The 14591-nt window shown below is 45.6% G+C and overlaps 1 protein-coding gene and 1 long non-coding RNA gene across 4 annotated transcripts in view; one reads left to right on the top strand and one right to left on the bottom strand.

Moving 5' to 3' along the window:
* LOC308594036 overlaps window positions 1-14591 on the top strand; it is a 294206-nt gene that overhangs the window by 54554 nt on the left and 225061 nt on the right. The window lies entirely within an intron of this gene.
* PHLPP1 (PH domain and leucine rich repeat protein phosphatase 1) overlaps window positions 1-14591 on the bottom strand; it is a 163582-nt gene that overhangs the window by 25500 nt on the left and 123491 nt on the right. For all 3 annotated transcript variants that reach the window (XR_014011028.1, XR_014011029.1, XM_081206147.1), the window contains exons 10-11: window positions 11875-12030; window positions 1022-1222 (exon numbers count right to left, since the gene is read on the bottom strand). Coding sequence is in view for 1 of the 3 variants with exons in the window: in XM_081206147.1 (XP_081062273.1) it covers window positions 1022-1222; window positions 11875-12030 (357 nt within the window). In the remaining 2 variants the exon portion in view is untranslated. The remainder of the gene's footprint in view (window positions 1-1021; window positions 1223-11874; window positions 12031-14591) is intronic.

Genomic DNA, 14591 nt, shown 5'->3' with positions numbered 1-14591 from the left:
ACAGCTACATGGGTCAAACACAGACATCCTAACTGCCGAGGGATAATCACCAGACACAAAAATTGAGAGGGGAAGCCTCCCTTGGGGGCACAGAATCAGGAAGGGCTTTGTGCTGAAATGGGACTAGAAACCTTGGAACTAATGTGCTACAAGGAAGAGATGTGGGGTAGAGAGAGAGCAGCCTTTCTCAACCTGTGGGTCCCCAGATGTTGTTGAACTACAACTCCCATTACCCCTAGCTAGCAAGGCCAGAGCTCAGGGATGATGGGAGTTGTAGTCCAACAAACATCTGGGGACCCACAGGTTGAGAACCGCTGCAGTCTGGAGTAATGCTTGCGCATGGGCACAAGTCCAGTGGGCAAAGATATCAAGCCTCCCTCTTTCGCCCGGTCCTGGCTCCTTGGGCAGGAATGCAAACTCATCTTCCAGCTTCCTCCTTCCCTGGGGTTTTTGCAAGGTGCCACGAGGCTAGCATCCCCAACATCCTCTCCTCCTCTGATCTGCTACTGCCCGGGGTAAACAATGAGCATACCAATCGCCTTGCCTGCCTTTGTGTACACAATACGAAACAGGTCACACTCCTCCCCTCCATAAACCCCTGATCTATTGGGTCTGACCATCCAGGTTTGCCAAACACGTGAAATAAATAAAAAATACTGGTTTATCCCATCCGCCTCTGCTATTTTACAAATATGCACGTAAAATATACGACACAGTAGGGAACAAAAATGCATTTTGCTCCCCAATGAAGACAAAGTTTAACTGCATTTGCTTACGCTGACCCCTAATGAGCCTTTCCACTCATATTTCTCCATTTGTTTTGGTACCTCTCAGGCTCATGGCATCCCATTGTTTTGCACATCAAAGACATTTTGACAGTAAGCTATTTGGGGCCGATACCCTGAGCTAGCTTTTCAAAGCGGCAGGTATGTGTACACAGCACTTTTGGGAGCAGTCATCGCAACCACCTCCTTCAAGCGTTCTAAGGGCAGCCCCTGGCAACGGCGGCCTCTGCTCCTACCTTGCAGGAAAGCTCTGCAGGCGGTTGTAGGCCATATGCAAGATCTTCAGGTGTGGGTGACCCGTTAATAAGGGCACACATTTATCCGTGAGGTGATTGTTGGTCAAATACAGTTCCTGCAAAATGCTGTGGGTCTCTTCCGAAAGAGTGGCTGGAGGCAGCATTTCCAGTTTGTTGGCAGAAGCGTTCAGGTACCTTAAGCTGAAAAACAAAGTACATCGATGTCAAAGTCACACTCTTGTCCATTCCATAATTAATTAATTAATTATAATTAATAATAATAATAATAATTGGCACCCCACCCATCTGACTGGGTTGCCCCAGCCACTCTTGGCAGCTTCCAGCATACTATATATAAAAACATAGTAAAACATTGAAAACCTTCCCTATACAGGGCTGCCTTCAGATGTTTCCTAAATGCTATATAATTACTCATCTCCTTAACATCTGATGGGAGGGCATTCCACCAGGGGGGACGGAGCCACTACTGAGAAGGCCCTCTGCCTGGTCCCCTGTAGCTTCACTTCTTGCAGTATGGGAACTGCCAGAAGGCCCTCAGAGCTGGACCTCAGTGTTCAGGCTGAACAATGGGAGTTTGAGATGCTCCTTCAGGTATACTGGGCTGAGGCAGTTCAGGGCTTTAAAGGTCAGCACCAACACTTTTAATTGTGCTCAGAAACATACTGGGAGCAAATGCAGATCTCTCAGGACCGGTGTTATGTGGTCCCAGCGGCCACTCCCAGTCACCAGCCTAGCTACCGCATTCTGGATTAATTGCAGTTTCCAGGTCACCTTCAAAGGTAGCCCCACGTAGAGCGCATTTCATGACTCCCAGGCTGCGCACCTGTTCCTTCAGGGGCACAGTTGCCCCATTCAGGGCCAGGGAGTCCTCCACACCAGCCTGCCCCCTGTCCCCACAAAATAGTACTTCTGCCTTGTCAGGATTCACCTTTAATCCATTAGCCACCATCCATCCTCCAACCACCTCCAAACACTCACACAAAAAGTGGCACATGGGGAGAAGAGAATAAGCCCTTGAGCCACCACAGAAATGACAAAGAATGCCAGGAGCGACAGATGAACCCAAAGCACCTAGTTGTTATAGTCACCGGGTTGAATTTTCTGTATCAAAAGAATGCACTGTGGCATGGGAAACAGTGGCAGTACCCCACAAATAGGAAGTAGCATGTGAGGTTTGCGCACACATTGCCCTACATGAACAAAATGGTAAGAAGAAGAGGAGTTTGGATTTGGTATCTCGCTTTATCACTACCCGAAGGAGTCTCAAAGCGACTAACATTCTCCTTTCCCTTCCTCCCCCACAACAAACACTCTGTGAGGTGAGTGGGGCTGAGAGACTTCAGAGAAGTGTGACTGGCCCAAGGTCACCCAGCAGCTGCATGTGGAGGAGTGGAGACGCGAACCCGGTTCCCCAGATTACGAGTCCACCGCTCTTAACCACTACACCACACTGGCTCTCCGGGAAGCCATGGCAACTGTCTGTTTTCCAGCAAGCATGCTGGGCAGAGGAGGAATGGTGGAGACCGCCCACCCCCAACCTGACCCTTCCAGAGAAGAAGAACACAATTCAGAATTACAACAGGGGTTTGAGGGAGGTCACAGCTAAGAGGCAAACGAGGGGAAAAGTTGGGAAATAATGGGAGAGGAGGAGGAGGAAGAAGCACCAAGGGGGCAACAGCTGACGGAAATGCTTGATGAAGAGGGAGAGACGGAGGGAGTGGAGACTCACTCAGGACATTATTCCCAGAGGCTGCATTCCCAAGCTTCTCTCTGTGTGAATATTGAATAAAAAAGTAAGGACTTTTCCTTGTCCTATCCTTTCCTGGCAGCCTGTCGTGGGAGTTGGTTCCTCTACCGCCTGACAGATGGGTGAGGTATAAATAAGATAATAATAATAATAATAATAATAATAATAATAATAATAATAATAATAATAATAATTTAACAGGACGCCCCCATTTTCATCGGAGAAATAAATGCTGGAGGGTATGTGCATCTAGGGACGTGGGTGGCGCTGTGGGTTAAACCACAGAGCCTAGGACTTGCCGATCAGAAGGTCGGCGGTTCAAATCCCTGCAACGGGGTGAGCTCCCGTTGCTCGGTCCCTGCTCCTGCCAACCTAGCAGTTCGAAGTAGATAAATAGGTACCGGTCCTGCGGGAAGGTAAGCGATGTTTTCGTGCACTGCTCTGGTTCGCCAGAAGCGGCTTAGTCATAGTGGCCACATGACCCAGAAGCTGTATGCCGGCTCCCTTGGCCAATAAAGCAAGATGAGCGCCGCAACCCCAGAGTTGGCCACGACTGAACCTAATGGTCAGGGGTCCCTTTACGTGCATCTAGTCCACAGAATGAAAGCTTGAAAACAAGTGGACACAGGATTCATTGCAATGGCATAATAATAATAATAATAATAATAATAATAATAATAATAATAATATACTGCCCTATACCTATAGGTCTCAGGGCAGTTCACAAGAAGCCCAGAGGAGAGAGAGAGAGAGAGAGAGAGAGAGAGAGAGAGAGAGAGAGAGAGAGAGAGAGACGGGGCTTTAAAGCATTCAGGAAGTATAGAAAGTGTCTCTTCCCACATCATCCCAAACTTCCTCTCTATTATTCTAAAACTGACGATTATGCCGGGTTTTTGTGTTTTGTTAAAGCACCGTGATATCACAAACAGAACTATTCTCACAAATGCCATCCCATTTATTTCAAGTACATAGTTGGGGTTATCTCGGTACAACATACAGATCATTTTTGCTGGGAGCAAGTGCAGCTCCTGCTTGTAGTGAACAGATTCCCTGAGGTATTTCGTGGGCGGTGTGCCAGTTCTGTTTGAATTCCAAGAAAACCGGCTGTAGTGAGAGTGTGTGTGTGTGCGCACGCAGGCACGCTTTAGTTTTAAAATTCTTAGCTGTCATGGCTGCAAGGTTACAAACAATTAAATCAAAATTTAAAAGGAAACAGAAACAAATGCAAAATCATTTGTTCTTGCAACAAGCAAGTTTGCTCCCCCACCCCTTCTCCTCTTCTCTGGCTCAAAAGTTCCCCATATTTAAAGAGAACAAGTAGTTCAACAGAAGAATATTGTGGAAAAGGTGTCGATCTATTTCCACAGGCCTGTCATTCTCTAGGATCAGGAAGAATTTGGGGCTTTGTGGAAGCGCTTCAGGTTACACAATCCGGGATGACAAAAGAAAACTGGCACAGTGTGAATCTTAAGCCCCAAAGTGGGTCATGTGAATCAGCTCAGAGGGGTAACTATACTTGTAAGTGTAGTTTTCATATTCTTTTAAGTGAGGGTAGTCTCTTTCAATGCAATGTCACCTCCGAGACTGCGAGTGGAAAAGAAATACTGGCATGGGGGTGAGGGAGGAGGATCATTGCTGTTTCCCTCAAGCAATTTCGAAGCGGAAATTTTACTATTACTGTATTACTCTGGGCTTGTGGGAAGGGGGGGGTGAGACCTTGATTTATTTATTTATTTATTTTATTTTGCGCCTGGGTAGTGAGAGATAAACAAAAGCTGCTCTGGAGGAGAGATGGGAGGCAAGCAAGGCTCAGCGCTGCTTTTACAAATTTGCATTATTTCTGCATTATTTTATGTATCTATAGTTCTACCTATGTCCTACAACAGTGGCCATTGGCCAAACATGCAGGAAAGCTCCAAGATCCATTTCCTGTCAGTCAACCAACCAACCAACCAACCAACCAACCAATCAATCAATCAATCAATCCTGGGCCTGGGTGAAGCTGTGGCCAAGCCAAACGCTGTTGCCGAATGTTCTTGCCGTCCCACAGCAATGCCTGACCTGGCAGTAAGTGTCATTACACAACAGATGAAACTTGTATGAATGATCCCCCCCCCTCAAATTTTTCTTCTTTTTTTATGCTTCCACTGTCCCCTTATTTTTATTCAATGTGTTAAGTTGTGGGTGAACATATCAGACAACACAGCGATTCTTCAACAGCTCTTGTTTATTCACAGGCCAGAACAGAACTGAACTGAAGGGTTCAGCCAGCCTGCTTATATAGAGCTCCAGGACAACGTAATTGTAACAACTTTCTGTAACTATCCAATCACTGAACGTCACTTTCGATCCCTTATTTGCATATGTGGACCTGAACTATCTACAGTATCCCCCTGCTGGCCCAGGGTGAGAACTTCAGTACATAACGCAATGCCCTCCCCCCAATTGCACCCATGGCTACTACCACCCCCTGGATCATTCCAGGACCCCCAAGTGGGCAGTATCACCCACTTTGAGAAACACTGATCTAGTCAAACTCCCTTGAATGCAGCTGTCACTTGTGGGGATCAAAGATGAAACCCTTGAGGTTATCAGCACCATGCTCTAAGCAACTGAGCCTTCCTGGATAGCAGCATTTTGGTCAGAACTTAAATTAGTTGTGATCTACAAGCAGAGAGGAAAGAGGGCTTGATGAAACAGTAACCGTTTTCTCATCAGAGAAAGAACAACCACAGGAAATCCTGAAATTTATTAATCTGGCAATTAATAAATTCAGTATTCCCCCCCCCCCAGCCTGTTGAAACTTGCCTTCTGCAGCAAAGAAAAGGCCAGACACACGACTGCGACGTCACGTGGACTTCTGCAGAGGGCTTTTGTGTGTGAGAGAGTGTGTTATAAAAGCCTTTCCATTAAAAATAAAAATGTCCAGGAGCTCAAGAGAACCGAAAGTAGGTTAGGTCTACACATTCCAGAGAAGTCATTCTCACAGGGAAAAAACAAGGCTTAATCATCAAGACCATTCATTATTTAGCGAGAGCTGTGAGCCTTCCTAGCGGGGCAGGGGAGGTGGGATTGAAATTTATGAGGTTATGAAAATGGGCAGAAGCCACTTGACTTAATCCTTCCATCTAGTAATCAAAACACATTACACGTCCATTCACAAACAACTGGGGGGGGGGGGAGAGAGAGAGAACAACCCAACTGTAAAACAAGGCAGAAACAAAAACAGAAATCATAAAAGAGCCGAGAAGCTGCCCTTACATTTGAAATGACAAGAAATAACACTGGGGAATGAAATGCTATATTTTTCCTGCACAAAAACAACAACAGAAAACATTAAAACATAAAATATAAATATAAAACAATATAAAAATAACAAATAAGTATAAAAAACAACAGAGAGTCACAAATATGCCCGAGAGCGCTTCGTGCTTTAAACGAGGCTTCCTCAACCTCGGCCCTCCAGATGTTTTTGGCCTGCAACTCCCATGATCCCTAGCTAGCAGGACCAGTGGTCAGGGATGATGGGAATTGTAGTCCCAAAGCATCTGGAGGGCAGAGGTTGAGGAAGCCTGATTTAAACAGCAGCTTCCAAGAACCTCACTAGGGACTAGTGTTCTGAAAAGATATTCCAATGATACACGATGTGCGTCTTTCCCCATGTAGCTATTTGGACTGGAGGGCCAACCACTCGATATCTTGGGTAATTGGGCCAAGATACACTCTTGTATCTAAGGGCAAGAGTCCTTGCATGCAGGTTCTTTCGCAGCCCTTTCCAGGGGTCGTTCGCAAACACACACACACAACCTTAATCTCACGTGAGCGAGAACAGGGCAACCTTGGATGCTTTCTGCCCTTGTTGTGGGAGGGAAGCGTATTTAGAATAGTGCATGAACCGGGTTCTAGATTACACCAAGAGCCTATGTGTGCACCTCACTTCAGCTTTTACAGTACGAGGGGGAGAATATCCAAAAATGACAGCTGACTGCAAAATCATGGTGCATATATGCATAGTACAGTCAAGACCCCAGCCGCTGCCCCTCACATGACAAACCCTTTTAGGCCATGAGACGCAACAGGGAACATGCATCCATGAATCTGCTCTAAGGAAGGTTTATTTTGAAGGTATAAGCCAGGGTTTCCCAAACTTGGGTCTCTAGCTGTTGTTGGACTACAACTCCCATGATCCCTAGCTAGCAGGCCCAGTGGTCTGGGATGATGGGAAATGTAGTCCGTAAACAGGTGGAGACTTAAGTTTGGGAAACCCTGGTATAGGCAGAAACAGTGAGTGTCTTCCCTTAGGTTATGTACTTCCAAGTTTCCAGTCAGTCGAAACAGATAGCCTCCAAAACATCCTAGTTTGACCTAGGAATCTAGCAAAAGAATTCTCAAAACAGTATTATATATCTCCTGTCACAGCAGGCCTACCAGCTTCCAAGACCCAATTCATTCAACAAGGCCATTAGAGCATTTCATGGGAATGTGTAAGACACCAGGCCATTGCTTGTGCAAAAGAGACCCAGCATTCTGGCAGGCAAATCCACTACCTTAAAGTATTCACTCTATGTGCCTGCTATAGACATATACATAACATATTTATTTTTATAAAGCTACACAATGTGGGAAGCTTCTGCACTGGGCTGGTCTAGGACCTTTACGTTTAGAAGTGAACCTCGTTGCAGCTGAATGTTTTGTGTGTGTGTGTGCGCCCACACACACACACACACACACACACACTATGGGCCAATATTTCCAGGCTGCAAATACAAACCACCAAGCACCTACCCTCCAAAATGCAGGTACGCACTGAACCTGCCGCACACTCACGTACGCACACACTGTTTGATGTCAACTCACCCAAAGGGATGCAAGCGAAAGCTCGAAGTGACAGGCTACACACAAAACATCAAACAAACAGAGGAAAGCGTAGGAAGAATCACGCTGGCATTTATTTTTAGCCCTTGTAGCCAAGACCAAATAAACTCAAAAGACATTGGAAATGCCCCGGAAATGCCACAGATTTGCACGTTTCCTTTGGCAACTGCTACATTTGCAGTCTTGCAACGATTCAGTTTTACAACCAACTTGTCCAAGTGAGGAAACCCTAAGAGATTTAGGACCAGACACAGATTTTAGCATTTCCAAATCTCTCAATCATGGTGGGGTGATCAGGAGAGGTTAAGACCCCACAAAGCCAACGATTTGCTGGAGGATGCCCATTGAGTCTTCCAGCCAAATATACCTACACTAGCTTTCATCAATGCACTCGGTATCTGATCCCTTGATCTGAAAAAAAAAGCAAGCAGCTTAGAGGAGAAGCAGAGTGGAAAGAATAGAAAGAATACGATCGTTATTTTCTAGAAGGAACAACGTGAGCAACAGCGAATTGCGAGGATGCAGGTGCAAGGATGAAGGTTAAAGGCACATTTCTGGTAATCCCTACCACCCAGAGGAATTCTCCATTTTCACGGTGCCATCTGCTACTGCTAACGCAATTGATTATCTGTCGCTCCCCACTGAGTCTAGTTCGGTCAAGTTAAGTTCTCCTTCCTAGCACAGATGATGTCTCTGGCCAAATAACTAAGATCAACCTGAACACATTCCAGTGCCTTTGAGAGAAAGCACTCGGAAGACAATTATTTATCCATGTCGGGGTGAAGCATCTTAAAGAGGACCACACAAAGATTATGGTTGCCATGGGACTGTGCCTGGGAATGATGGAGATGAACACTAAGACACACTGTCTTAGCGGTGAAACGTTTGTGTGTGTGTCAAAGATTATTGTGGGCCTTTACGTCTTTAACAGGGTGGGGTGGGGACACCAAAGAACAGGTTCCAAATTGGGAGGCATTTTTAAAAGTCAGATGTTAAAACAAGCGACACTAGAGATATATTCCAAGTGACAGACACGGAGAGAGATGAAAATTTCATAAGGCAAGAACAGAGGGAGATGTTGCAATTACGCTACCTTGAGTGTAGCCTGTGACAGGCGGCAAGACATTTAGGAGCTATAAATATTGGCCCGATTAAAATCCAACTGACGCCACTACCCTCCTTTGCAGCCCCAGTAAAAAGTAAGCTGGAAGATGGAAAACTTAAGATAAAAATGAAACCTGTATGATAAATCCATCTGCTCCATAAAGCCTGCCACTTGGGGCGGGCGTTTGTGTGCCATATCAAGTTTGGCCCTGTAGACTGCTGGTTATTTAGACCAAAATCTTCTCTGGTGTATGGACCATTAATAATGTGCCCACTCAGGGGTACATCATGGGTGGGATCCAAAGTCAGCACAGAACGATGCAACGTGGTTGCTGACAGGAGTGAGGCCCTGTCAGCACATATCACCTCTTCTTAGAAATCAGCACTCCTTGCCGATTTGTTAGCGGGCCAAGTTCAAGGTGTTACTATTGGTATGGAAACCTTAATAGCTTGGGACCAGTTTGCTTCTGAGGTCAACCTTGCCCCATTTCTGCCCACTTGATCACTCTGAGCTATAGAGCTGGCATTGTTACCACGGGTTCCATAGTTGGAAGAAATCAATCTTTTAATGGGGCAGCACCTAAGCTTTGGAACCACTCCCTGCCCATTGGCAACAGGGAGGCAACTTCCCTCCATTTGGCATCTGCTTAAAACCTGCTTAGGGACACGGGTGGCATGGTGGGTTAAACCACAGAGCCTAGGTCTTGCCGATCAGAAGGTCAGTGGTTCGAATCCCCGCGACGGGGTGAGCTCTCGTTGCTCGGTCCCTGCTGCTGCCAACCTAGCAGTTCGAAAGCACGTCAAAGTGCAAGTAGATAAATAGGTACCGCTCCGGCGGAAAGGTAAACAGCGTTTCCATGCACTGCTCTGGTTCGCCAGAGGTGGCTTAGTCATGCTGGCCACATGTACGCCGGAAGCTGTACGCTGGCTCCCTCGGCCAATAAAGCGAGATGAGCGCCGCAACCCTAGAGTCGGCCACAACTGGACCTAATGGTCAGGGGTCCCTTTACCTTTATAAAACATTTTAGTTTAGGCAAGCCTATCCAGACGCATAGATGTTGGTGCATTTTAATCTTTTTTTAAAAAAAATTGCGAATTTTAATTATGTTTAAATGTTTTTAATGATCATTTTATAGCAATCAAGCAGTTTGTACATTTTGTTAAATAAATAAATGCTAGGTCAGAGTACACCCTTTGCAATTAATAGACTGGCTATACTACTCCGAGTATAATAGACTAGCCAATACTCAGAGAATTAAGAGACTAGCTATACAGTACTACTCTGAGGACAGTGGTACCTCGGTTTTCGGAAGCCTCCATTGCCGAACGGTTCGGTTTTCAAACACTGAAAACCCGGAAGTAAATCATAGAATCATAGAATCATAGAATCATAGAGTTGGAAGAGACCACCAGGGCCATCGAGTCCAACCCCCTGCCAAGCAGGAAAATGTTTTCGTTTTTCGAACGCGCCTCAGAAATTGAGCAGCTTCCTCTGTGTGTATCTGTTGTTTTTCACAATTTTCTCTATTGAATCGCAGACCGCCGTTTACGCCTCGGTTTTCGAATGTTCCGCAAGTGGAACAGTCTTCCGGAACGAATTACATTCGAAAACCAAGGTACCACTGTATAAGTTAGTTGGTCCCCCCAAACACTGGGCTTGAATAGGTGTCCTCTGATCCTGATCTGCCACAAGCAGTTATTTTCAATCTAGACAAACATTGTAGGTCTCTCCACTGAGTTGTGCTTCCTTCACATTTCGTTTTTTGCTAACGGAACCATGTGCTGCTCTCATTCCAGCATGACCGGCAAAGAAGAAGAAAAATAATAATGTACCAACTGGATTTCTGTCATTCCTTTGAAATCTCAAAAGATGAGTCCCAGTCTCAAAAACCAAGGAGCTGAGGGCTCGTGATGTTCTCTCTTAGATCACTGATAAGGCTCAATTTTCATCAAGGATGTGGCATGAGCCCTGCGGATCTCCAGGTGACAATACGAAGTCAAAGAGACTGTGTGACCAAAACAAAACCTGAAGTTTCCCATGCATGCTTTGAAACCCGGGGTCAGGGGCATGCTGGGAATGAACTATAACCCCTGGACTCCCAGCTTGCTTTTCATCGTTTCAAGACCATTTGTGGAACCTGAGCTAGGGCACAAAAATGTCTCCTATTTTTGCTTTTTTGAGAGGAATAGTCTGCTCCCACTTTCAGCAGTCTCTACTCCCTTCACCCCCCCCCACACACACAAAGGAAGGAAAAAATCCAATGGACCTCCACCCAGTAGCATGAAGCACCTTTGACCAAGATTCCTGGCAGTGTTCAAAAATTAAAAGCCAAACCAGTATCCTCACAGCCAATGGCAACATGTCCAGGAATTAAGACACTCCGCAGGAAACAAAACTTAAAAATGTACCGATCCTAGGGAGAACAAGTGCTGGTATTCCGAACACACTCTGTTGCAACGCATGATCGGTGGAAACTTTCAAGTATAACTTCAAGGAAGGAAAACTCGTTCTCTCTTGAAGAAAACCAGCCAATGAAAAGCTACTGGGCATTATTTCACATTTTGCATTTCAGTTCAGAGTTAGTTTTACACACACAAAAAGTTTGTTGAGACACATTTGAAATGCTTTGAAACAATGTATTTCATTTTTTAAAAAACCCCAGCTAGTACACCCCCTTCTAAACCTTGGAACCACAAGAAGAAGAATTTCAATTTGAATGGATTAGACAGAGCATCTGCTCCCTTCACAGATGGCTCTCAGATCGAAAGGAAAGGTAACCTTATGTGGAGTCAGAAGACTGGTCACTCTGGAGTGCCATAATTTTAGGGCTGGAAGCGATGACTTCAGAACATGGGGTGGGGAGAGGGGGAAAAAGAAGGAAGCGGTAAGCTCTTCAACTAATTATGTGACCAAGACAGATTGAGAACGCCAAACAGCTTGGAAATTCTCGTTGCCTCAACACTTGAGAAATTTGCAATAGGATTTAAACTGAATGGGCAGTCACACAAAATTTGCTGGAATGTAAATGGAGGCAGAGAGAAGATACCGAAAGAAGGGAGGGAAGGCCACACACAAACGCACACACCGCTTTTGCTTTCTGCTTACCTGTCAGCTTTCAACAGCAAATTAGATGGCAGCTCTGTAAGCAGGTTGTGTTGCACGTCCAAGACCTCGACATGCGTCCGTTCGATCCTCTCTGGTAGCCTGGCTAATTGATTGTGTCCTGCGAGCAACTTCCGCAAGCTGATATTGCAAAATAACCTGGGTGGGGTGGGGTGGGGTGGTGGTGGAGAAAGGAACAAACAGTAAATGAAACAATACCAAGACTTGTGGTACAGTCCTCTCAGGGCCTCTTCATGGACCAGAAGCCTAGGCACAGCATCCACTTTCTGGTTAAACTAACCACGGTGTGTCATAACACTCGAACAAGAAATGGTTAGTTTAAACTACGGTTTCCTGAAACACAATGGCCTGGTTCAGATGTAACATTAAACTGTGGTTTGGCATTACAGAAAGCAGTCTCAGGCCTGCACAATTCCCCCTCCTCTCCCTTCCTTGCAACAATGCCAGAAGCGAGAGGAAGTATTTGCTTTGTCATTGTGTCTGAACTAGGCCAAACTGTGGTTAGTTTAAACTATTCTTTCTTGAAATGACCCAAAACCTTAGTTGCTGATCTGAGTTTGTTCTGAAACTTAAAAACACTTTAGGCACACCCCTCAGAATATAATACTATAGTCAAGAGAGCTAGGCTTTGGCTCTCTTCTGAATGTACTCTGTGAGGAAACCATAGTTTGTGGCTGTGTGATGTGCGAAACACTTCTCATACACAACCTCTGAGCAGCGCCACTTGTTTGAAAGTGCTGTTTGGTCAAAGCCTCTTTCCTTGTGGGGGGGGGACCACCCAAGGAGAATCAGTTCCTAAAATATTGCTCATCCAATATTTCCCCTCAACCAAAAATGACTCAACATCTTTTCATATTCTTCCTCTCCTCATCCAAATACTTCCCCTCCCTCCCCTCCTTCTCCCTCCCCCTTTTTAATACTAGACTAACGTAAAGCTTTCTTCCAGTTCTACAGGGAATGAAATTTATCTAATCCGCTTTACTGTCTTGAGCTTTTTACATGCTAGGGGCAGCCAACCGTTCTGTTTCCACACAGAGAAGGGGGAGGCAGATAAAGAGAGAGATGCTTTATAAGACACATTAATGGGCAATGTGGCTTCTGAAAAGCCAATTGAACTAAACAAATTTAGAGCTGGAAATCGAAACCACACCATGAATCTGCATTTTTTAAAGTTCCCAAGCTCCGATTTTGAATCAGGTGGTCTTTTGAGGAGTGGGGAGGGATATATCTTGCTGAAGATGGGAGATTATTCCTGTCTGCCACCTGCCTTGTTCTTCTCCCTGTGGCTGCATCTGTAGGTTTTAATCAGAAGGCACCATGCCCCATGGTTGACCCTTCTTTCAATCAAAGATTCGCAAATTACTCAGCACTGCAGATGCCTCCTCCACCCGTTTACGTATTAGAAAAGACACACACACGCCCCAAGCCCTCCTCCTCACCAAAACCCATGCCTTTTCGCTCTTCTCCCTTACAAATCGAATCCACCCACTGTCATCATCAGGCCACAAACTACAGGTCACCAGGGCCAGCGTGCCAAAGCAATCAATAAAAGACATTGTTTTCCCTTGGTGGATGTTGTCAGATAATCTGCGCAAGTGCCATCGTTCACAGTTATCTCAGGATGACGACTGGGCTGCATCGCACAGCTGTGGACGTAAGTCAATAACCTCCACTTCACTTGTTAAAGACAGCGCACAAGTGGGTGTGGTTGCTAAGTTTGTTGCTCTCTCTCACTTTCTCTTGGTAGCATGCCCAATCTAGCACTGAAACAAACGTTTGTGCGCTTTCCCTTTTAATGCACTGTTGGGAATTTGCTGGAGCTTAACTTGAAGGAGGGGGGTGTCTCTCTTGCCTGCAGAGTTGTCAACAGCATAAACTTTAGTCATTTGGGGGGGGGGGATGGCAGGCATCAAAACTATAGGAGTCTGTTGTTAAGCTGTAGAGAAGACCGCTTTATGAATCAGCTCTTTATGGAGCAAGGGGACAAGGCTGCTGCTATGCTCACGCCTGCAATTCAAGACCTTCATCAGTAAAGTATATAAAAATCAAGAAGCCTTGTTTAACGCTCGCAGGAGGCATTAAAAAAAGATGACTATGACTGCACCCCAAAGTGTGTGTGTGCGCGCGTTTATAACTTCGCTCTTACACCTTTGTGCTTTGTATATTTGTGCAGAGGGACTACAGTTCATTGGAAGAACACACGCTTCCCATGAAGAACTTTTTGGGTTCAATCTCTGGCCTTTCTTAGCAGATGATGAAGAAGACCTCTTCTGCCTGAGACCCTGGGGCTGCTGCCCGTCGGAGGATACGTGGGCAAGATGGACCAGTGGCCAGCCTTGTGCATAAGGCGGCTTCACATGCTGAGATGAAAATAGTATCTACTATTCTAGTAAGCAGAAATTATTCAGAACTGCCCAAGCACCCACACACTAATGCTTAGTCAACTCTGCATGCATTCTGCATTTTTTCCCTCTTTTACAATCACTGTGCGAACCAAGAGCATAGTACTCAACTCACTACTCCAAGTTTATTTTGCTTGGTTAACAAGGACAGCTCTTACCCCTTAGAAAAAGTCTTGGAAGCATGTGAGCAATACCTGGTGAAAACTTGGAAGTCCAGGGAAGTGGAAGCAGTTAGTGTTCTTTTTTTGACCAACAGAAACATAACCAATTGCATAAACTTTGCCAGCCTTCCCTAAG

Source organism: Podarcis bocagei (assembly GCF_964188305.1).
Source record: "Podarcis bocagei genome assembly, chromosome: 8".
NCBI classification, from domain to species: domain Eukaryota; kingdom Metazoa; phylum Chordata; class Lepidosauria; order Squamata; family Lacertidae; genus Podarcis; species Podarcis bocagei.
This window is presented reverse-complemented; position numbering and strand designations above follow the sequence as displayed.